General features: G+C 38.0%; 1 protein-coding gene across 1 annotated transcript; it reads right to left on the bottom strand.

Moving 5' to 3' along the window:
• Positions 1-1,642: 1,642 nt before the first annotated feature.
• LOC139731149 (acylamino-acid-releasing enzyme-like) lies at positions 1,643-22,304 on the bottom strand. The gene is made up of 21 exons (XM_071642030.1): positions 22,287-22,304; positions 21,202-21,449; positions 20,167-20,257; positions 19,622-19,697; positions 18,649-18,797; positions 17,780-18,009; positions 15,387-15,427; positions 14,169-14,290; positions 13,802-13,859; positions 12,943-13,043; positions 12,244-12,384; positions 11,408-11,534; positions 10,570-10,659; positions 9,109-9,189; positions 6,645-6,733; positions 5,622-5,732; positions 4,836-4,884; positions 4,011-4,041; positions 3,071-3,173; positions 2,543-2,649; positions 1,643-1,742 (listed from the first exon to the last, which is right to left on the bottom strand). The coding sequence occupies exons 1-21, from the start codon at positions 22,302-22,304 to the stop codon at positions 1,643-1,645; spliced, it is 2,163 nt and encodes a 720-aa protein (XP_071498131.1).
• Positions 22,305-22,846: the final 542 nt, after the last annotated feature.

Raw genomic sequence — 22,846 nt, forward strand, 5'->3', positions numbered from 1 at the left:
GTATACGAAAATTAAGAACTGAAGTGAAAACATAGTTCCCATATGCCTCCAAAACTAATATTTGCTTTGAAAATACACACCTTCATATCAGAAATGTGTGGGGAAAAAAAAAAACATCTGTAATAACACAATTTCAGTTGGGCAACAGCAAAAATGTAAAATATTAGCCAGACAGATTTGCCACAATTACTACAATCTCAGAGCATTCTACTCATGGTTACTACATTTTTCTTTCTTTTAATAAATGATTAGTTATGATCTAAAAAAACAATTATTGATAATTGAAGAATTGGGCCACAGCAGTATCAACAAATTTTCTTTGATAGAGTGAAATGCAAGCAGATTGTTGTAAAATACTAGGGCTATGGCATAGATCCATCATCATCCAACGTTCCACCTAACTACTACTGAATGGAGAGGGCATTTCAGGAAAAAAGTTGTTTACTACAATCAAAACTATTTTCCACCTTTGTTCTCAAAATACTCCAAATCAACTCGATATCCTGGAAATCACACCAGCCAGACGAGTTTCTCTAGACTCTTTTAATATATGCACGCAAATTCCAAGTGGCGGAATAATGCATTCCTAATTCTAAGCACTTCTGAGAACTATGTTTTGGGATGAAGTGTTCGTGTAATTTATCTAATGAGAAACTTGCAAAGCACATACTGTGCCCTTTCTCAAAATTTGATTATTCCAATTTTGTCAACAGTCCGGCAGTTTACTTCACTTCAAATTTTGCATTTAAACGTCCCCCTCTGTACAATGGTCATTTAATTTGCATCCAGTGAATTTCAGTCGTGATGATTACTGCAGATGTGAACAGTCCTATCCTTCACAAATTCAGGATTATTGTTTGATCAAGATATCTTTCACATCTTTCTTTTTCATCATTTGATTTTTTTTTTCCTGCACCCACTAGGCTACTGCTACCAATTAACCAGTATGTACTGTACCTGTAAAGCAGAGGGGCAACCATGCTTGTGATCCATAAGTACAGTATTCAAGGTGGATTGAAAATCCAAAACAATAGCAGGGCCCCCGTCTTATCAAAAGATAAAATCGATTATTGTAAATTCCCTTACCAATCAGGCTGCGACAGACTTATGATAGAAATCAACCATATACTCAATTATAACTCTTCATAAAAAGCTCCCTGAAGCCACACTATCATACATGTATTTTTACCAGTCATTTTCACATCAGGGGATGGAATTAAGCAATGGACATTGATTAATTTGTCACAGAAAAAGACACACAAATATATATTCTGTGCCTTATAAATTCATATGTCACATTATAAGCATGTATATGTCCACACATGTCCATAATACAATGTAATAACAAAGTATATGTCTGTACTAGAGGGCTTTGATAAGAAATTCTGAATCGCTGTCTTTGTATTATATGGGAGAAACTGAATTAAGACACAGACAGACAGACAGACAGAGAAGGGGACATATACATACAGTGTAGATTTAGATTGCAATTAGCAGTTACCTATCCCACCAAGATATCAAAATGTGATTACATGTAAAGGCAATTGGTGGGTGGGTGGTCAAAATGCCAGAGGTACAAAAAATAAAAAATAAAAAATCATCATGCTAATCTTTGTGTACACATTGGAGGTTCAAATTGACATCATAGATGTGCAGTGATCCAGGTGTACATGTTCATGAAACAGTCAGCCTCGGCATCGACTTTGCTGATGGGATGGCTGTTGTCTGCATACATCAGCAATCTGAGGTCAAAAGAGAAAATATGCACCTTCCTATGAATGTATTCAAATTTTTGACACAAAGAAGCTACTAAATTTACATTTCAAGTAAAAAAATACATCATTCAAATCCATTACTTCTGAGCTCACTCCATGTCACTCCTAAACAACCAAACCTCCAATCATAAGCATTCTTCTTCTTTTTTTCTTTTTTCTTTTTTCTTTTTTCTTTTTTTTTTTTTTTTTTTTTTTTTTTGGGGGGGGGGGGGGTAAGCCCTCCACATTGTTTCATATCCGTCCTACAAAAATGACATGCATGCAATTTTTTAGTTTGTTATACACGGTGATGCTCTTAACATCTTACCTACTGTAGCATGATCTCCCTCCCCCCCCCCTCCAATATGCACACCCTCACAATCTAATAAGGAACAGTACATGTCTTGTTTGATATTTAGTCGTCGCTACTTTTAAAAGTGCTCAGTAATTCTAACCTTAGGTTTGAGTTTCTTCAGTTTGTCTCCCTCTACAAATGAAAATTTGTTAAGATCACAACTGCTGATCTGTAAATTAACAAACATGTCGGAAAAAAGGAACCAGTGGGACTCGAACTTGTTATCTACTGCTTTCCGGGCAGCAACACTACCACCAGGCTGTCCCTGGTTGCCGGCAGTGCCACTGGTTCCTTTTTTCTGACATGTTTGTTAATTTACAGATCAGCAGTTGCGATCTGAACAAATTTTCATTTGTAGAGGGAGACAAACTGAAGAAACTCGCATCTGAGCCTTCACCCCTCTGAATAATATCTTCCTTTCATTAATGCTAACCTTGTTTCCACGCCCCTAGCTTTGAGCATCTCATGGAAGCGACGCCCTTGATGAGGAGGAACTCGCAGATCTACAGCGCCCAGCATCACGAGTGTTGGCGTTTTTACCTGAAGAAAGGACAGAATTCAGTAATGTCACAATTCACAACTGTGAAAGCAGGGTTGCGCAAACACTCACACAAGTCACATAGAAAAATGAGGGAGGTTTCAAAAAGAGCAATCAGGAAGATACCTTTGTGTTATACACCATGCATCTCAACAAACAATCATGATTCCCAAATTACAGAGGCTTTGCATTTCTCTTGTTAAAGCCACTGTTTACCATTGGGAGCATCGATTAAGAAAATGTTTGAGTTATCACATTTGATGCATACAAATATGTGAAGTTCAGTTGTATCCCTTCCAGAGCCATCATCACACTTCGGAACAATCTGCATCTACTAGTCAATGGAAATCTTTCCTCATTTTTTCTTTCCCTTGTTTTTCCTTTTTCTTTCTTTTTTTAAAGCCAGAAAATCATTTTGTTTACCTTGTGAACATGGGCCATGGGAGAGGAGCTGAACATCCTGCTCAACATCTCTGGTGAAGGAGGCGTGGCATAATCGAAATCATGCCCAGTCTCTGTCATTGACCTTGAAAGACAAACACGCAAAAGTGTGAATTGTAGCCAAAAAGAAAAAAAAAATGCATTTGTCCCATTAATACAGCTCAGAACGATCAATGAAGAATTCATATACACAGCATGAAAAAAGGAAAAAAAAAATAGGTGCTATACCCAACATCTGAGCCATGCATACAATGGATAAAACATGAATCAAATGATGAATCAAATGATTTGTACATTGTCATAGCTGACTCTAAAGATCAGAAATGCACAGGTGGATGTGAATGGTTTAATAAAAATTTTGAACATTGTGAAAGTTTTTTTTGATTGTCCACGTTATTTGATACAGAGTCATACAACCTAACATGCCAATCAAATATTTATAAGTAGTTTTCAGCCACAGCTGAAACCTGAGGGACAGTACGTCTTGAGCAAACCATAAAATAGAATTAATGTTAATATTTCACTCCATAACACACAAGAATGCTCTCACTGTGGCAAATACATGTAAAGTACTACTTAGGAAAGATACCTCAGAACATCACTTCCAACCTCCACACAAGGATATGTAAAAGAAGGAGAAAAGAGTGTTCATCAATCTCTCATATTTTGCTATCAAAGAGATGCCGAGACAAGGAACTCAAATGTTTAATGAGCTCCTTCTTTTCTGAAAGGAATATTCCTTTAAAAAAAATAATAATAATAATAAAGGAATAGTATGTAGGTCTGAATCTCTATGTGGGTACAGTCTGAAGTTTTTTATCTCTTCCTTGTGGCTACATAAGATAAAATTTATCATCTCTACACATATCTCGGAACGACTGACTACAAAAAATGAAATAAGAGTCATATAAGGGTGTCTTACCAGGAGGGAATATCCGAGACACCAAACATGGCTGAAAACAGTTACAAAAAGCACATAATCATGTAAGTACAGAAACAATCAGATAGCCAGAAAAAAACAGTCTGTTTGCAAGATTAGCCGGCTGTGTAAAAATATTCACAATAACTCTTGTCTGGGCACATGGAAATGACAACAGTAAGAATGAAATGATGTATCCATCACAGAGAAAGTTATGCACGATTGAGATACATGTATATACTGCAGCCGTTTTGACCTCAAATATCTCTGGGGACATTGCTGTTGTTGTTTTTTCCTTAATGTGAGTAAACTCACTTGACCTATTTTAATCCTTAAAGAGGAATGAAACCCAAATATACAGTACATGTGTGCTGGATGAATGCAGGAATATCAGTTAACACGGCAGCAAAGCTTGGGAAAAATCAGAAAATCTGCTGAAAAGTTGTGCATTTTTAGAGTTTCCATGCAGCCATCACTGGATAAGAAGACTACTACAGTTTGTGATGTCAAGTAAGTCCATCAATAAAAATAAAATACAAATAGAATTCCACAGATTTTCATTTTTAAGGAAAAGTACACATTTCCTCGACTTGCTACGGACATAAAAACCTGTATGTTAATGGCTAATATTACCAGTTTTCCCCTTGCTTTTATGAAAAGAGTAATTCAAGTGCTCTATCATTATGCTAAAAAAAAAAAATCTATGCATTTGACTGTAGTCTCTCTTCAATATCAAAGTCCACATTTTTTTTTAAAGAGGAGGAATCCCCCCTCAGAAGGCCAAATACCAGCACCAAACCCTTGATTACACTTTCTGGCCACTCATACCTGCAATATCTGTGACTGGATTCCTTGTTACACAGGCCTTGTAAAAATCCTTGTTGTGAACAACCATGCAGAGTAAAAAGGAGAAAGGATAAGAGAGGGGGAAATCAATAATCTACATGTTATACAGCCCTATACTAACTTTGTGATGCCACACAAGACATTTGCAGGATGTATAAAAAGATAAGACAACTTTTACACTAGCTTTCATTTTCACACACAGTTGTACAAAGACTTAATTCAGTTTAATTTACTCATGCTACGAATAAAGACATATTAATGAAGCAATGAATAGCTAGGAAAATGACACATGAGCTAGGCTCAGCATTACATTGTAGTTGTGGCGCGATGGCCTGGGGCCACTAAAAAATTGAAATAGGGCCATCATATTTATAAAATGGCTATCTTTCGGTGGCTTGACTGGGCAGGTAAATTTGCCTTTCTTTTTATTTCAGGCCACTACAGCTCTTTTTGGGCCACCATAATGTCAAATTCAAAGGATTTTAGTGGCCCGAGCGGGCCACCAGAGAGAAAAGTTAGTGTCATGCCCTGCATAAGCGCAGGATAAGTGAGAAGCACGAACATGTAATTGCAATATGCTCTCACACATCATTCTACAAATGCCTGATATAGAATGTTACCACTCACAATGTAAGGTTGACTACATGGATCATATCAGTTATTTCAAGAAAGTCACAAAGATTACATCCTACTCTATAACTCACTAATCTCTATGGTCACGACTATTGGTTAGTATTCACGCTATTCGTAGACATTAACTCCACTCACTGGATACTGGCCAATCATGTGTGTCGACAGAAAGCCCCCATGTGAGCCACCCGAGACTACCACCTGCTCAGGGTCTGCCCAGCCTCGCTTCAAGATTTCTTCAGCCGTAGTCTGTATTTCAGATAGATGGTGAAGTAAGTAGTGAATATTTGTTTCTACTAGGCAAAATTTCATAAGCATATTCACTATGCACGAGGTATGATACCAAATATTCAACTTTAGCAATGCAGGAAACATAAAAAAGTCTACAGAGCATTTTTTTTTCTTCTTTTCTTTTTCTTTCATCCATACACACATAAATATCAAAACTTCACACATCTACTGGGAAATTGAAAAATAAGTAGAAAAGATTCTTTGATGTGATAAAAGAAATTTTTTACTAACTCATAAAAAATACTTTGAATTTTTATATAAAGCACATACACTGGTACAATCAGTAGTGTATGCTGATTACCTGTGAAATTGAAGAACATGTGATTATTACACAATTAAAACTCTGCCTTCAACATGTGAATATGAGTTATTTGGGGAATATGTAAACCATGATTAATATATTTTTTTACTTATTTTTTTTTTTACGAGTCAAAGAGTGAATCATTCTGTTGTCAAAGTGAAGTCAAATCAATTATTGATGATAAAATAAGCTGATTTCTCAACATCCATGTATTTTGCTCTCCACAACAAAAGTAAGAAATGAGTAACTTTATGTACATGTATTTGTCTCCAGAGTACCAAAAATACTCACAATCACATCAATAGCTATATACCATGTTCAGTGGTGAGACAAAGCAGAAATCACTTCGCAGCATATCAATGACATTTCCTGTTAGTGCCAGTCACATCTCCTACCTGAACATCCTGGACGTCATTGATGAAAATTGACATTCAAAAACAATGTAAAACAAAGCAAGCGTAATAACAGGTGGGTCCCACCTTTTATTAGGATTGCTCTGTTTTGGGTATCTCTGCCGTTTCAAAACCATATCAATGACATTTCCTGTTAGTGCCAGCCACATCTCCTACCTGAACATCCTGGACGTCATTGGTGCCCACATGGCCAGGGAGTGAGTCCACAGAGGCCTGGCCAAAGCCCACAGAGCCTCGGTAGTTCACTGGCAGATGGACAGAGGTGGCATATGAAACAAAACTACTATGAATGCATTCACATTGAATATTCCATTGCATCACAGGATTTTAAAGACTTCCAAGTTTCACTGACTCTGCAAAGCAAAGACACAGAACACTCTGTGTGGTTGCTGCCTTGCTTTAACCCTATTCTAACTGGGCTATATGAAACCAAGTTTTTACTGGGGGGGTCAATTTCAACCTCCCTTCAGATCTCGGTCGCCGATGGCGTGATCACTGCAAAATTTTGCCCGAACGTAAAGCCGGATGTCAACTACAAGATTATATGGTCACACAATAGAAAAATATTGATTTTTCTATTTTTAGTAAATTAATTAGGCAAATTTATGCATGAAATCATATTTTCACCTGTAACTCCATTAAAAAGACTAAAGGATTGCTAAATTTTTTGTGTCAGAATTCCTCAAGACACATCAAACAACTTTCAAGCAAAAAAAATAGCATAATCACGTTTAATTTCTTTTGTTTTTTATTGTTTTGTGAATTTCTTATGTATTTTATTGTTTTGTTTTTTTACCTTTTGTTTTATTTTTATTGACCTTTTGTTTTCTATTGTTTTTTGCCAAAATTTGTGGCAGGCACTTTTTCAAGCTTATCTACATTAGAACTGATTAATTCCAATGATTTAAAGTTGAAATAATCTAATTCATATCAACAAAACACACAATTTGCATTGGATTTGCACACAATATCACGAATTTGAGCTGTTTGGGGGTTGACATGCACATGCAAAACATTATGCAACTTCAAAACTGTGTACCCGGACGTCACAAATTTGGTCTCAATATGTGCGGGAGACTTCCAAGGAAAAAAGTCATGAAATGGCGTGGCAAAATCTTTGCGCGTTGTGGAATCATGGAGCAAAATGTTAAGATAGGTTAAGATAGGGTTAATTGAGATTACTAGAACGTAGTACTATGAACATTGAACAAGCAAAAGTCAGGCACATGAGTTTATACAGTAAGCATGAGTCATTTGGACTTGTGTGATATTTTGGTTTTAATACCTACATGTATAAAATGTGCATACGAGACTTACCTTCTCAGACTATGATCATACACAATCTGTACGATGGTATTAAATGACACTAAGATCTGGATAAGCCCACAGACTCCTATACAAGTAATAGTGTAAAAATGCAAAACTATAGTAAGCAAATAATCAACGTTGGTGAAGGTGATGGGACAAACTATCACTTCCGAGGCGATCTGGATGTAGCTATCTTTCCGAAGCGCAGCTGAGGAAAGATAGCGTACACATTCAGATCGCCGAGGAAGTGATAGTTTGTCTCATTGCCTGAAACTAAAAGTTGATTATTTGCTTTATATTCCACATCTAGGGTCCTAGAAATTCCCAGTTTATTCCACATCTGAAACCGTTTTAGCTGTCTTTAGGTATCCTTAGGGCTTAGGCTACGTGTGCGCGTAGATGACAAAACAATGAATTTGCTGCGCGCACCGCGCGGCACCGAAGTGAAAGTGCGTTGTACTGTGTACTATCAAGTGACCTAGTTAAATGATAGTCCACAGTGCAACGCACTTTTATTTCGCGCATACTCATCTCGCATTAAGACTGTATGGACTGCCAGAGATCAGCAAAACAAACAGCTGTCTTTACTGATGACAAAACAATGAATTTGCTGCGCGTACCACGCGACACTGAAGGGAAGTGCGTTGCACTGTGTACTATCAAGTGACCTAGTTCTTCTCAGGTGATGTGATGGGCAAAACTACGCTTTATCACGTGATCAGCTCTTGACCAATCCTATAGCAAGATTCTTAGTATGTGGAATATAATAGAAAATAACCACATTCGATATCACTCCAACTCCTGCACAGGATGGCAAGTAACTGTAAACTCGATTTAATTTTACCCATTGCTAGGGGACTAAGATATATATATATATATATACAGCTGTATATATATATATATATATATATATATATATATATATATATATATATATATATATAATTACATGTTTTCTCTCTGGGCATTGAAAGGAACCTGTGGTGCATGGGGAATTTTGTACTATAATCTCTAAAAATGAACTAATACATTCACATTACACAGCTTGAATTTTAAACCTGTGGAGCTTGACGTCACAAGGGACATCTCCTGAAATCACAATGGTCCTGTTATTTCTCTCTCTCTCTCTCTCTCTCTCTCTCTCTCTCTCTTACATACCAATAAAACTATAGCATGTTAAATTAGTGTCCTTTTGAGTCAGTATTCTGAAACGATAAAGGCCAAGCACAACTTTTCATTCTCACACAGACTACTACCGATGCAAGAGGGAACGGGACGACTTTTGAAAAAACTGAAACAGCATCAGTCTTACCGAGTGCAATGACGAAGCCAAGGCGACAGAAAGCTGTAGGGAAGAGAAAGTAGTCTCCTGCATACGCTGAGTGTGGTCCTCCTGGAGAGTGATCAAGAAGTTTGGCAAAATTTAAAAGCTCTGACTGGATTCACTTAAAGGACAAGTTCACCTTCATAATGAGGGTTGAGAGACTGCAGCAATATTAGTAGTAGACATTAGTGAAAGTTTGTGGAAAATCAGACAAACCATTCAAAAGTTATGAATCTTTTCTGCGCAGTTACTGCTGGATGAGAAGACTACTACAGTGTATGATGTTACATGTGCAAAACAATATACTTGTAAGGAAAATGTAAAGAGAATTCCATAAAATTTCATTTTTTTTAAAGTGCACATTCCTTCAACTCACTACTGGGACCGTTTCATGAAACTTTTTGTCAGTGATTTGCAATGACAACTGTTAAAAGCTACTGAAATCCTTGCGTCTGATTGGCTGATAGCAAATTTGTCGGTGAAAAAATCCGACGAACTTGTTGATGAAATGCCCCCTTACTGATGTATGTCACGGGTAATATTATTCCCCTGTCTCCTGAAAGAGGCAAATTAAGTGCTCTTTTATTATGCCAGAAAAGGGAAAATATGTTAAATTTTGTTTACATTTTCTTTATACCGTTCTACGCATGTGACATCACCAGCTACATAGTCTTCTCATCCAGTGATGGCAACAAAGAAACCTTCGATTTTCCACAAACTTTGACTGATGTGTTCTAGTAATATTGCTGCATTCTCTCAGTCCTTATGTATATGAAGGTGGACTTGTCCTTTAACCCTTTCTCTGCCAGACACTTTGGATAGTGTGTACAATGCTACAGGCTTCTCTGTGCTGATCGACACTCAAAGCACGCGAAGGGTTAAAGAGATACACTTTATGCAGAACAAGTGTGCACTTACTACACAACAGGAGCAGGTATATTGCAAAAACACAAAGTTTGAAAGAAAAAAAAAAAACAGGTGCAAAATTACATCAGATTCATATGTTGCAAAAGATGTACTGTTGTAACCTGTGGACATACAGTAAATCATTGTGAGGGTAATGCAGCTAAAAATTTTGGTGAAAAGAATACTGGCTCCCTTTGTCAAGGAATGAAAACAGACAGAATACTTTGCAGTCCCTGAACTTTCCTTTGTTACATCAAGGTTTTATGAAACTTCCACTATTCTGCTTCACTTTTTGTTTAATGTTTAATGCATTTTATTTAAAGTTGACTAGAGCATGAAGTGGCCATCTACTTCAAGAGAAAACTTTTCGTGCAGGTGTCATTGCTGCATGGTAGAGCAAAGCAATTTCTAAAACGTGACCCATGAAGAAAGTGAAGACATTTTAACTGATGGCAACCACCTTTCAAAAGAATAATGCATGTTGTGATGTTCAAAAGATCAGTTACAGAATTGACATTGACAAAGCAGAAAAAAAAATCTCACCATGTGGCCATACGATAAGAGGAGGTTTTCGTGGAGACGAACTATCTGCTGCGGGCTTCATGATGATGGCTTCAAAGTCCAAGTCCCTGCCTATAGTAGTCAAACATTCAACAGGTTTTAGTAACACTGTGATGCAGACTACTGTCACAAAAAACAAAATGCTCTCTCAAAAAAATTTTGTACCCTATGCTTGGAGTATTTGATCTGCATGTTATGAATATTGTAGTCACTTGATAAAAACAGAAAATAAACACATTTTGAAAGCCACTAAAGTCCTTCCTTAAAAGCTTCAGCACTATCATTATTTTTCAATTCATTCATAGCACAAGGACTTAGATTACTGTGAAAAACAAAAATTATCTTTCAGACACTTGATTACACCAAATTTTGACAGTAATAAAAATGGATGCATTGTCAGAGAATAATGTAAAAACTTCACTTACGGTTAGCAGTATTTAAAATGAAACATGCTAGCTTTTCCGCAATTAATAGAATAAAAGAGGTTAGTTTGTTATCAAGACTTGGAAAAAAAAAGGGATTATTTTGAGATTGAAATGAGTATAGAACAAAACAGAACTAAAGTCTATTACAACACCTCTGCCCTATGGAACGATTTACTACAGAATTAAGACAATTCACTGATATTAATTGATTCAATTCTGCTTTGAAAATGCTTTTTTTTTTACAGTGTAAGCAAACATGAAGCTTGGTACGATCATTGTAATTGAAATTGTATGCTTTTGTATAATCTTTCCATTTTTCGAGAGCATAGGGACATATGCACTATGTGTTACGTGCCATATAAGCACTGTTAATTATCATTAATTATTATACTGGCCTTCCTTTGACTGAGGTTGTAGTTGTATGACAGACCACTCCAGGTCTGAGAAGTTCACACACGCCTCATGCAGTGGTTTCCACACCGGGCTCGTTGCCTTGCCATTCCTTGGCAGAGTGCCAAGAACCTACAAAACGAAAGAGTCATTCACACTTACGGTGAAAAACCACAGTATTTTTCACAGTATTTTACAATGTGAGCACAAAGACTTTGATAGCGAAATAACGCCGTATTTAGGGTGGTAATTCAAACTTCGTGCGAATTACACAGCGAAATTCAAGTGCAAGCCCTGTCGTGAAATATCATCATTTTTATTTCTCAAGTGGCTTAACACACTCCCTGTCTTCTCCCCATACGAAATATGCATATGCACAGCACAATATCTCCAAAAGGTGTACTTTCGGGCCAAAAATACCACAGTATTTCATAAATGAGGCTGGTACCAACTGGAATACCGCAGTATCTATTTCCATGGTATTTCCCATAATGAGAAAAGTGACAACAAATTCCACTGGGATTACATCCTGTGATATTTAACGCTACTAATTTCCATCTGAATGCACCTAAAGTGAGGCTTTGAATTATCCATTTGTATTTCTTTCTAGTAGTTCCAGAACCTCAAACAAGGGAAAAAAAATACATACATTGTTAGTATTCAAGGATACACCATAGAATGTCTCAGCAGTGATCATCTCACATCAAATGTGGTCTCCAAACAGACCTCTCCCCCCCCCCCCCCCCATCCCACACAAGTTATAAGGAACAGTCTACCCCAAAAACCTTGCCTGCTATGTGAGTTATTCACATTGGGTAAGGGTTCCTTTCATCAAACTGACCAGTTGCCCTGAGGTGACGGGAGATGATCTATAGGCCAGGACCAGTCCCTCCAGGTGGTCACAGAAGGTCCAGGACCTGAACTGGGAGTCGTCGGTCACCCTTGTCACTTCTCCGGTCCTGATGTTGACTGTAATCATGGCCTGCATAGAACACATGGGATTGTACTAATGATGCACACCATTAACCAATTTCACTCTATCAATATCATCTATTCATCCATACATTAGAAGCATATAAGCCTCTTTTTCTCAAATGTATTAAATATGAGACTCAAAGCAACTGAGACTCTACTCCATCCTACATTGTATTCCAAGACAGTCCAGTGCTGTGATAAACTCAACTGCATTGGTTAAGTCCAGTTCCAGGAAAGGAGAAGCATCCCTTTCAATATGACTTGGCTTTGCAGAGTAATACTTCCATGACCTACACACAGGACTGTATACAGCAAAACACACTGTCTTTCTGTGCCACAGAAACACAATTGATCAAGTATCCATCACTGTGTAGTATCAGTTCTATATCAGCTCAATTTCAATAATAACTATAATGGACACTTTAATAGTCTTGATTTCTGATGAGAAAATAAAAAACAGATTTGACATGACAAGCTCCCTCTCATTCTTGAATAAAAGTCTACATTATAGTTCACTAGTGTCAAGTTAGACAGGGCTGGTTCTCCCCAGCACACACTCTATTACCTTGGAACTTCTCCACATACTGCTCATGATTAGCGTCTCACTGTCCAGCCAGCAGCCTCGGCCCAGACTCGCCACATACAGACCAGGAAACGGGTTTGCCACTGTTGACACGACAGAATGAAACGTGCTTCACAGGTGAGTTTCTACACGTTATACAGTTTAACTTGCCTTAGCGGTCACCTATCTATAGCAGCTGCCTGCCATATGCTGCCACTAAAAGATCCCTCCCCCCATGAAAATGCCATGTTAAAGATCCTGTGTATAGTGGCAACCTGTTTAACACGGCCTACGGCCACCAATTTGTATCCCATGGTAGGTGATCAACTGCATATGGTAGCCACGTACCCATACATAGCCGCAGCCAAGCCAAATTTCAGCATGTATATTCTGCTCTACAGCCATGCAAAGGTAGGCCACGCACGGCAAACATTTCAATGACTGCCATCGCTGCATTCACCCGCCATTCAGGATCGACAGGTTTCACTGCACCACAAATAAATCGCCCATGAAAGTGCCTACGAGTTTGATTCCTCTATTCATCTCATGCACAACTCACTTAATATTGCAAAAATATCTTGCCATATTTTGTAAGTCCTAGAAAGCATTGTATGGTATCTTTGGCATTTTCTGGTGTAATTCAAGTTTCCACATTAAGAGTAAAAACAATACTCAAATTGATACAGGGTACTGTATTTGCTTGAAATGTTATCAAACAGCATTAGTCTTAGTGTGACAACAAGTGGAGCCAACAGTTTGCAAGATTCTTTGAATTCTTGTAGGAAGACCCTCTCCTCCACTACAAAAACTCCAAAGACACCTTGGGCAATTTTAGGACTGGTATAAAAGATTTTCTCCTTACCTGTAGGTGATTGTACGATATCCACACCAACCCTTGTTTCCTTACTGCTCCACTCACACTTGTTCAAAGAAACAGAACAAAAAGAACAAACTTGGAAAGAATAAATAATCATTAAAAAAAATACATATCATGACAAGTTTTGACACAATCATATCAATGGCCAACAGTCAAATATAATGTGATTATCCCATGGACTGTTCACATCGACACAGTTAACACACACCAAGACTCATACAGCTCATGGAATCATCTGGTAATATCCAATATCATTGTCTCACTAAGTTTATACTCTTTTTAAGGTGGGATTGGGTGATTTGCTAAAATGGAATGGGTATTTGGTATTTTGAGAATTGTTGCCTTCACGTACCACCATAAGCTGTTCACACTTCCTATGGGGTCCATGGCAGGAGTTCCTCAGATACACGAGGGCGGAGCCATCAGGATTAAACCTCGGAGATGACACAGACTGGTCCGTCACACTGATTGGCTCTGCAGGTAAGTAAGGAGATGCCATCATGCTTGATATTACTGCAGGAAATGTACGACTTTAACTACTTTCAAAGGACATAAAGACAAAAGATGTTTGTTCATTATAATATCATGGCCTCATGCATGATAGTCACTGGTTAAAATTACACACAACACACATAAATGCTATAAACAGTGTTTCAATCACAGCATATAATATTGCACATGTGTAAAATTAATTTTGACAATTTTGGACACGTGTCAACTTTTAGATAAATTTTGCAACTAATCAAGTTTTCACAGGTCAACACTGTATGTAACAAGTAAATAACAGATTATTTAAAACAAAAATACTATATGTAATTCAAGGTAAGACAAGTCTCGAAAAACCAAAATTATCTGTTTTCCTTGGAACACATAAATGCTATCCATTCATAACACATAAAATACTAGAATGGCACATTCAAATATTTTCTCAACCCACCTCTAAGTTTGGTGACGCAGAATGAATATCTGTGTGACATATTCTATGATTTTCTTCTAACAATTCAAGCCTTTTCATGTGCGGTAAACAGGAAAGATATCTCTCCAACACTCCAACGGGGCTATTCAATTTCCATAACAATGTGTTAACAACACTGTGCCATGCACAGCACAAGCTCTATTTGATTGCGCCCAAAAACAGAGAACTCTATCTCCAAACGACTATAGTTTTGTAGATTTCTCAGCAATTGTTAAGACTTCTCAGCAATTGTTATGTGTTGGGAAAAGAAATGTCAAGTCATAAGCTCTGAAAATGCATTTCTATTGGGAAGTAACAATGTTTTAGTCTTGATTAAGAGTAAAACATTAGATTCCATTACCGCATATATGCTTTGCCCATGCCTGCTGCACAGTATCCCCACATTACCAGAAGTGCACAGGCAAATGAACACTGAAAGTCTGACCATGCGTGATCTCCATGTGTTGCATGAGGGCGCATGAGATCACCACATTCATTTGCATACAGCATACGGCCAGCCTATGTACCTAACCGCTAGCAACAAAGTGTTCTCATTTATATGCAATAAGGAGAATTCTGCTGACCATCTCATAACACGAACAGATTTGTACTTACTGCAAACTCCATTCTCAAGGTCAAGATGGTAGATGGCACCCCTGTTAGCAAAACAAAGCCAACAAAATGAGACTGCAATGCAAATAGTCTCAATGCCAGTGTAAACATCTCCATACTGGAGAGATATATATATTCTTATATTAGATGGTTTAGACAGTTTCTGGTATGTGATTGGTCGAGAGCTCATCACGTGATGCTGTTTGCGAGGATCGCAAATGTTATATTTTCCCAGCTCGTTATATTGACCAACTGGTCAACTGAATATATTTTTTTCCATGTGTGTCGCCCTCTTATGGTTGAAAAACAAACAATTACATCAATATAAAGGTGTGGGACCACGTCGGTAACTGGGAGGAGCAAACGATTACTATCGATAACTGCAGTCTGGATCGATATGATCTGTTCCCACTCACCCCCCCCCCCCCCACCACACACACACACACACACACACACACGATACGTGAGAGAGTAGACGGCACGGCGCGGCGCGGAGTAGCGTCATGCGCTAGGCCTGCCTGGTACGTGTGGATGGAATTCGGCTTCCTACATTGTACAGTATATAGGCTACCCAATGTACACGTACCGTTTGCGGTGCACGTATCGATCGGCCCGCGAAGTTTGCATTCACACTTCAAAATGGAGCCCCGTTTTGTCTATAGTAAACGACGACGAGCTCGATAAGATTTTGGAGGATAAGGAAAACATGGCCTAAACCAAGCGAGTTAATAGTCTAGAGACATTTTGTTCAGTTCAGTTCTTAGAACGAGGGCAATTCATGCATCTTTGTATTGACGTAACTTAACGACGAGTTAGACTAACGTTAGATCCAGGCCTAACGTTACATCGAACAAACCACGGTTGTGGAGGACTAAGTGTACGACACCGAGCAGACTGGTTTGCAAATCACTGTGTTTCTACAATGTTCATCTCTACAACAGAGGGGGAAAAAAGACTGATTTTGAAATTGCTGCAGATTCCTGACGACTGGAAGGTAACGTTAGGCCTACGTCTATTACAGTTATAATAGAGTCTATCTAGAAGGCCATATAAGTATAACATTTATAAACATGTAACAGTTAGAAGGTTCTATGTGTTAGACTCAGAGCTAATTAGAATGTAGACATAGACTCTAGATATACTAGTATACTTCTAACGTTAGGGCCTAGGTCTGTAGAAACAAAAATGTCAAAATGATAAAAATTGCCCAGGTGGCCATAACGTTTAAGGCCTAAAGTTAGATTTGTTTTGTAAGTAGATTTTCTAGACCCTAAAACATCTTTTGGACCTGATCCTAATTCAACTGTAACGTTAGGGCCCAAGCGTCGTTACTTGATTTGAGCCTAACGTTAACGTTAGTAGACCCTAGGGTCTCCTGTCGTTTATAACCGCTAGAGGACATGAGCCTAGCAACTAACGATGCTACACAATCCAGTCGCCGCTTTACAACTACAAAATCGCGACAGCGCGCACACAGCGTCTGGTCGGGCTAACATCTGCGTATAAACAGTTAGGCTATATACGTCGTTAGTGTAGGCTCTTCTGTAAAGCACAATCGAGGACAAGGCCATCTAATATAACAGATATCGACTGGTAGGGGGTGGAATGTAACAATCTCTGGACCGCCAGGGAGTTATATTTTCCCTCGTGATCATATTTTCCCTCAGCGCTGCGCGCTTCGGGAAAATATAATCCCTTGGGAAAATATAACTCCCTGGCGGTCCAAAGAATGTTATATTCCACCCCGTACCAGTCAATATCTGTATAATATTAACCAGGAAATTATCACGGGGGGACTAAATGTCACACAATCTCTGTGAAAAACAAGCATTTAAATGCAACAAGTTTCCTAAAAAAATATAAATATAAAAAATCACATGTGATGTGAAAGTGACTCTTTAGGTTATGTGACAAGATTGTCAATAAGAATGTCAGTTTGTCGAGTTTCGTTTTTTGCTCCCTACACAAACAAACTAAAAATGTGATGCTTTGATATAAAGGTAGGAAGCATACTACTTCTGGCATGATCAGTAACATCGTACACAGAGTAATGTAAAAAAAACGACAACAAAAACAATGAAGGAAAAGTTACCTCAGACCAAGGAACGATGACAAGGCCCTGCATTTATCACACATTGTTTGTATATCGGGCAAGCAGTTTTATCACATTCATGTAAACTTGTTTCAGATACATGTGAACTGAATGCTGTGATAAATCATACCATGATAATTTATTACATAACAATTTATCTGTCCCATCAGTGAAATATTAACTCACTGTCATCATCCTTTGACTTCCACTCTTTAAAAACCTACAGGTCAAACTATTAGAACAGTAAAATTCTGATTGCCATAATTAGCATGAAGTGAGGGAGTAGAAGGATGTTTGTGATTACTTCCTATTGCTGCAGTAGATTAGCCCCACTCTGTATGGCTCGTTCTGCCATCCGACAAAGACTATGCCACTGTCGTCGGGCGTCCAAACTGCCTGCCCAGCAGACACAGCAGCGGGCTGACCGTCCGGTACAGTGACCGTCTCTGTTTGAAGGTCCAGGATGCACGCAACCGGCCAGTGCCTGCCAGTCAGGAGTTCCCCCCACTCCTGACGGTACAAAAATTGATCGCCCTGCAGGAGAGAATATTTGCCCAACAGTCAGAATCCAGATTGCATCACACAAGCGAGAGCATGCTGCAAGCAAAAATCATACATACACTGTATATTCATAATATTAATCCAAAAAGTAACAATAATGTAATTTATCATAATAGAATTATATATCATTATATCTAACACTCATCAGGGGACATTTGAGTTACACTGTTAATTTTCTTCTTCTTTTTTTTTTGAGTACAAATGCCATATATCAAAATATATCCTAAATGTCCTAAGTTATATACAAGTACACATATTACCGAAAAACAACCTGTACTACATGTATTTCACGTTAGAAGATACAGTGCATGGTAGTATCTATGTCTAAGTTATATGATACAGTTCTATTCTGATAAATGCTGTATATAACTACATTCACACTTACATACTGTGAAGTTACTTCCTGATTTGTTCATTTCACACACATATAGGGACCTACAACTGTATACATACATACACACAATGACTGTATTAAAGACACCAAAAACAATCAAAGTTCTCAACACCTACAACCAGACATGTTGGACTTTCAACACTACAAGCACAGTCATTTCAAGGAAGACATTTGCTATCAATTAATAAATCTTTGCTTAATTCTTTGGCAAGTCAGACCTTATTTGAGTCGCTGTCATCTTTTGTTCCACCGGCAGGGTCCGCATCCTTCGGCTTCTCAAAGTAGGAGGAGGCTTTGGCCTGCTTCTTCTCCGCCACGTACAGCAGCCTCGTCTCATCACTCGACCACTCAAGGCAGCCAAACTCTCCTACAAATACATCAGATGGAAATTGACTAGTAGAGGAGTAAAGAATATAAAAAGTCCAAATATACCATAAAGACTCATGCATAAGGCATACCATTTTTGTCCTGAAAAATATTGTAAGTTGGGGGTGCACCTTATACACTATTGCAAGTACCTGTGTCCATGTTTGTTTGCTTTTTTCCCCACCCCATGTCCAAAGTTAGGGTGCACCTCTTATGCATGAGTGTTCAGTAACTACAGAGGAATTTAATTCTCTTTGTGGGAAGGTATTATCTTACCTACAACACAGTAATGACACTCAACACCTGTCCTGAATAGTGTTCTATATTCCCAAGGTGCAAGATATTCTGAGAGATGCCTGACTACAAAGCTCTCAAGTTTTTTTTTTAATTCCAAAGAACTTTTATTTGCCATTTTCTGTATTTGTTTAGGGTTTCTTTTAAAATTGTGGATGCCAAACTCAGTATTGAATTATACATCTCTGCCTTTGGCAACACACACATACACACATGCATTCTTGAGGACAACTGATAGGCTGATACTATATAAATCACATAGAATCACTATGGGATGTCTCATACAGTCATAATTGAAAAGAATTATAAAACACTGATGTAAACTGCTGAACGGAGGACAAACAATGCATAGACAGACAATATTCATTTTCTGAAACATTCCCATGTTCTATCTCTTGTAGTTCACCTGTATGATTCCCTAAACATGCACACGCACGCACACACACACACAGACACAGACACACACATACACACTCACACACATACACATCTCTCATAAATGAAAATACAAAATGTCTATCCTTGACTCACCATCATCAGCAACTTTGCCATGCTTGTCCAGAGCAGTCAAGTTTATGTTATGCTTCTTGTGAAGATTATTCCACACCTATTTAAAGGGAAGGCCAAGGAAACGGACGTCACTTGGGAATTATCTGAAAAATGCACCCTAATCAGTAAAAACTTGCTTCAAAACATAAATCAAACCAACAGAGTACCCATGGATAATAAAGGTAAATCACAGTTACGATATAAATGCAGAAACAGTCAATTTTTCCTCTAAATGGAGGCAAATGCATAAGAAATGTGTGAAATAAGGTTTTATGTGAACATACAGTAAGATGCAAGCAGACAAAATAGGGGCATTATATTTCACATGATGAGTGGTTCAATGTACTTTTTAACCAAAGGATAATCTCATCAATGCAACTTGTAACATTTATGCTGTAACTGTCAAAAATATACAGTTTTGATAAATCACATGCATACTGTTAACTATAGTTCATGCTACTAAAAATAAATGACTATATTACAGAAAACATATTTTGGTTACAGCCTGTAGTACAGATAGGACTCACCTCAAGATACTGCTTTTCATCCCCTTTCTTGTCCTTAACCGCCCTGAGCACAGCTTTAAGTTTGCCAGAAGGAGACCACCGAACCATCTGCCTGTCATGAGTAGGCACAATCACAAATTTATATTGATAAATTGCTATTTTTGTCACTCAGGGGATTACTGGTAACCAATTTTCACATCTCATGCTTTTTAAAACAGAAAGGCAACACTTAAAAAAATAACAATAAATAGATAAATAAATAATAAAGGTAGAGACATGTGGACATTTATCTTAAAAACTATTTGTTTCCACTTGGAGAAATGACTGCTCCAGTCTGGTTTACCTGCCCATTTTTAATACATGAAAAGAGAGTAAACATTCGACCCATCAGAGAGTCTTAAAATATTGCAAAATCTGAAATCTGAAAGAAATACAGGCAAAATGTCAAACAAAAAACTGTCATAAATTTTAGTTGTACAGACATGTATACCATGAAGAAACTTTGTTTGCATGCTTTGAGTCTCAAAGCTTGGCCTCCTATAATTTACAACACAATAATATCATAAATTTGTAAACTTCTAGTTTTACAGAGCTCATTATCACTTGTCCAAGGTACCACATATTTTTATGTAACTCCAAAGATTTGAATTTGAGTTTCCAAGGAGGTGACCACAATACAGTACTATGAATACACAAAGGTCTGCCTTCATTCCTCTTTTGGTCGCCTATAAAACAAACCAGTTAACACATATTTTGTGCCCTGCTTTTTTACTGGCATGTGTATGTACACTGAATGGGGTACAGCCTTAACAAGCTCAGCTTAAATTAGGCATACTTGACTTAAAAGACAAACAAAATAAACAAAGTACTTGAAAATTCATTGCAATATAATCATACATATGCACTTTTCAGAGAAAGGAAATTAATTTGAACAAGGGTGAATCAAAACTGCTCATTACAACAAAATAAAAATAAGGGAATATTGAAAACATTTAAACTTGGAGAGCTTTGCACATTGACTATCGAAGATTATTGCACATCAACTTGAGCACTTACTCTGAGTTGAGCTCTATATTGTTTCCAAGGTCTGTTACATCAGTAACATCTCTAGAGGCATCTGTTATAGTTGCAAGATAGGTGCGGCCAAACTTTATATTGGTCACTCGCTCCAAATCCCTCTGGCTCCATGTCGTATGCACGCTGAAGATGTGATCACCAGTCTTGTGAAGCGAGGCCCTCGAGAGTGAAGGTGCACTGGCACACAGCCTATAGACCTCTGCTGCTTTTTCAGCTGATGGAAAAGCCTAAAAGAAAATCAGCAAAGCAGTATCATGTAAATGTAAATTCACCCAAACCAATAATGTGCAAGTCACACCAGAATAAGACTACATCTACACTGTTTCACCCATTTTTCACAGGAACTGGGTCTGCAAGGTATTAAACATAGACCAGCAGAACCCTATACTACAGGCAATAAATATACTACAGGCAATAAATTTACTACAATAGCATTTAAGACATTGTTAGAGTTCTATAGGGATTATTCCTCACCTGAACAACTACTGAAGCAATGGGTTATTAAACAACCGGGCTTGATTTCTCAAATATTAATAGTAATACACAACTGCTACTCTTGTGCAAGTGCTGGTGATTTTTTTTTTTCTAGACTAGACCGATACTTTGTTGAACTTTGGACACTTAATTGAAACAGCCATTCCCTCAATAAAAAAAAGGCAGTGTATACTCTGGTGTACAGTACAACCACAGCCACCACACGCATGTTTCTTTACCATCCAGCCACACAAGTGTGGCTGTACTGTAGACATGGCCAGAGTCACTGGATACAGCCACACTCGTGGACGCGTGTGTACACACGGAGAAGCTCCATTGCGTAGCGGGGAACAGGCTGTGTGTGGCCACTTAACACGCCATGAGCCTACCTTCTAGATTAACCTTCGTGTTCCCCGCTACGCAATAAAGCCCCCGTGTGTGCAACATGTACACACACCACACACGTCCACACGCGTGTGGTTGTATGCACTTCCTAAAATAAATGGTTCAAAGTAAAAGTTTGCTGGTAATTTACAGTGCAGTCGATAGACAATACCAAATTCAAAGGACTGTCTTGTGATAAGCTTTACCTGGATGGGCATACGCATAGCCATATGAGCAATGGCTATGCATATGCTTTAAATTTTTAATTAATCTAAAATTTATGCCTCTAGTACTACGTAGTAGGAGTCTAGGCTCTATCTACAACTTAGTGCATTGCCATTGGCCATTGACATTGTTCACCTATTGTTAAGTAATTATTTGGCTATGCTTTAATTAATTTAGATTTATGTCTCTACAACATCGTCAACCCAAGTATTTTAAGTAAGTAATGTCCTATCACTGTACTATACTTGATATTCTAAGTACTATTAGAGATCTAATTGTGTAATTAAACTTTAGTTAATACAGTAGCAGTCGGGGGAAAAGTGGTATTCTACTACTCCTGGTACAAGGACAGGACATGATTTTCAATATGTAGGACTAGGTTTCACACAATGGCACAATCTCGTAATTTACAGAAACGACGAAAACCCAGTTTAGACCCTACGCCACAGTTTGCAGTGGTTTGGTAGTTCTTAGATACTCAGTAAACCTCACCATTTGCGCTTTGTTGAACCACAAAGACACTAATCCTTCTCAAACGGGT

This window comes from Diadema antillarum, unplaced genomic scaffold, assembly GCF_040938485.1.
Source record: "Diadema antillarum isolate AM-2024a unplaced genomic scaffold, OU_Dant_1.0 seq00000358_RagTag, whole genome shotgun sequence".
Taxonomy (NCBI): domain Eukaryota; kingdom Metazoa; phylum Echinodermata; class Echinoidea; order Diadematoida; family Diadematidae; genus Diadema; species Diadema antillarum.

Coding starts and splice junctions, on each gene's coding strand:
- LOC139731149 (XM_071642030.1), bottom strand. Junction 12,385..12,942: donor GTATGTGGAGAAGTTCCAAG/GTAATAGAGTGT, acceptor TGTTCTATGCAG/GCCATGATTACAGTCAACAT. Junction 5,733..6,644: donor ATGACGTCCAGGATGTTCAG/GTAGGAGATGTG, acceptor TCTGAAATACAG/ACTACGGCTGAAGAAATCTT.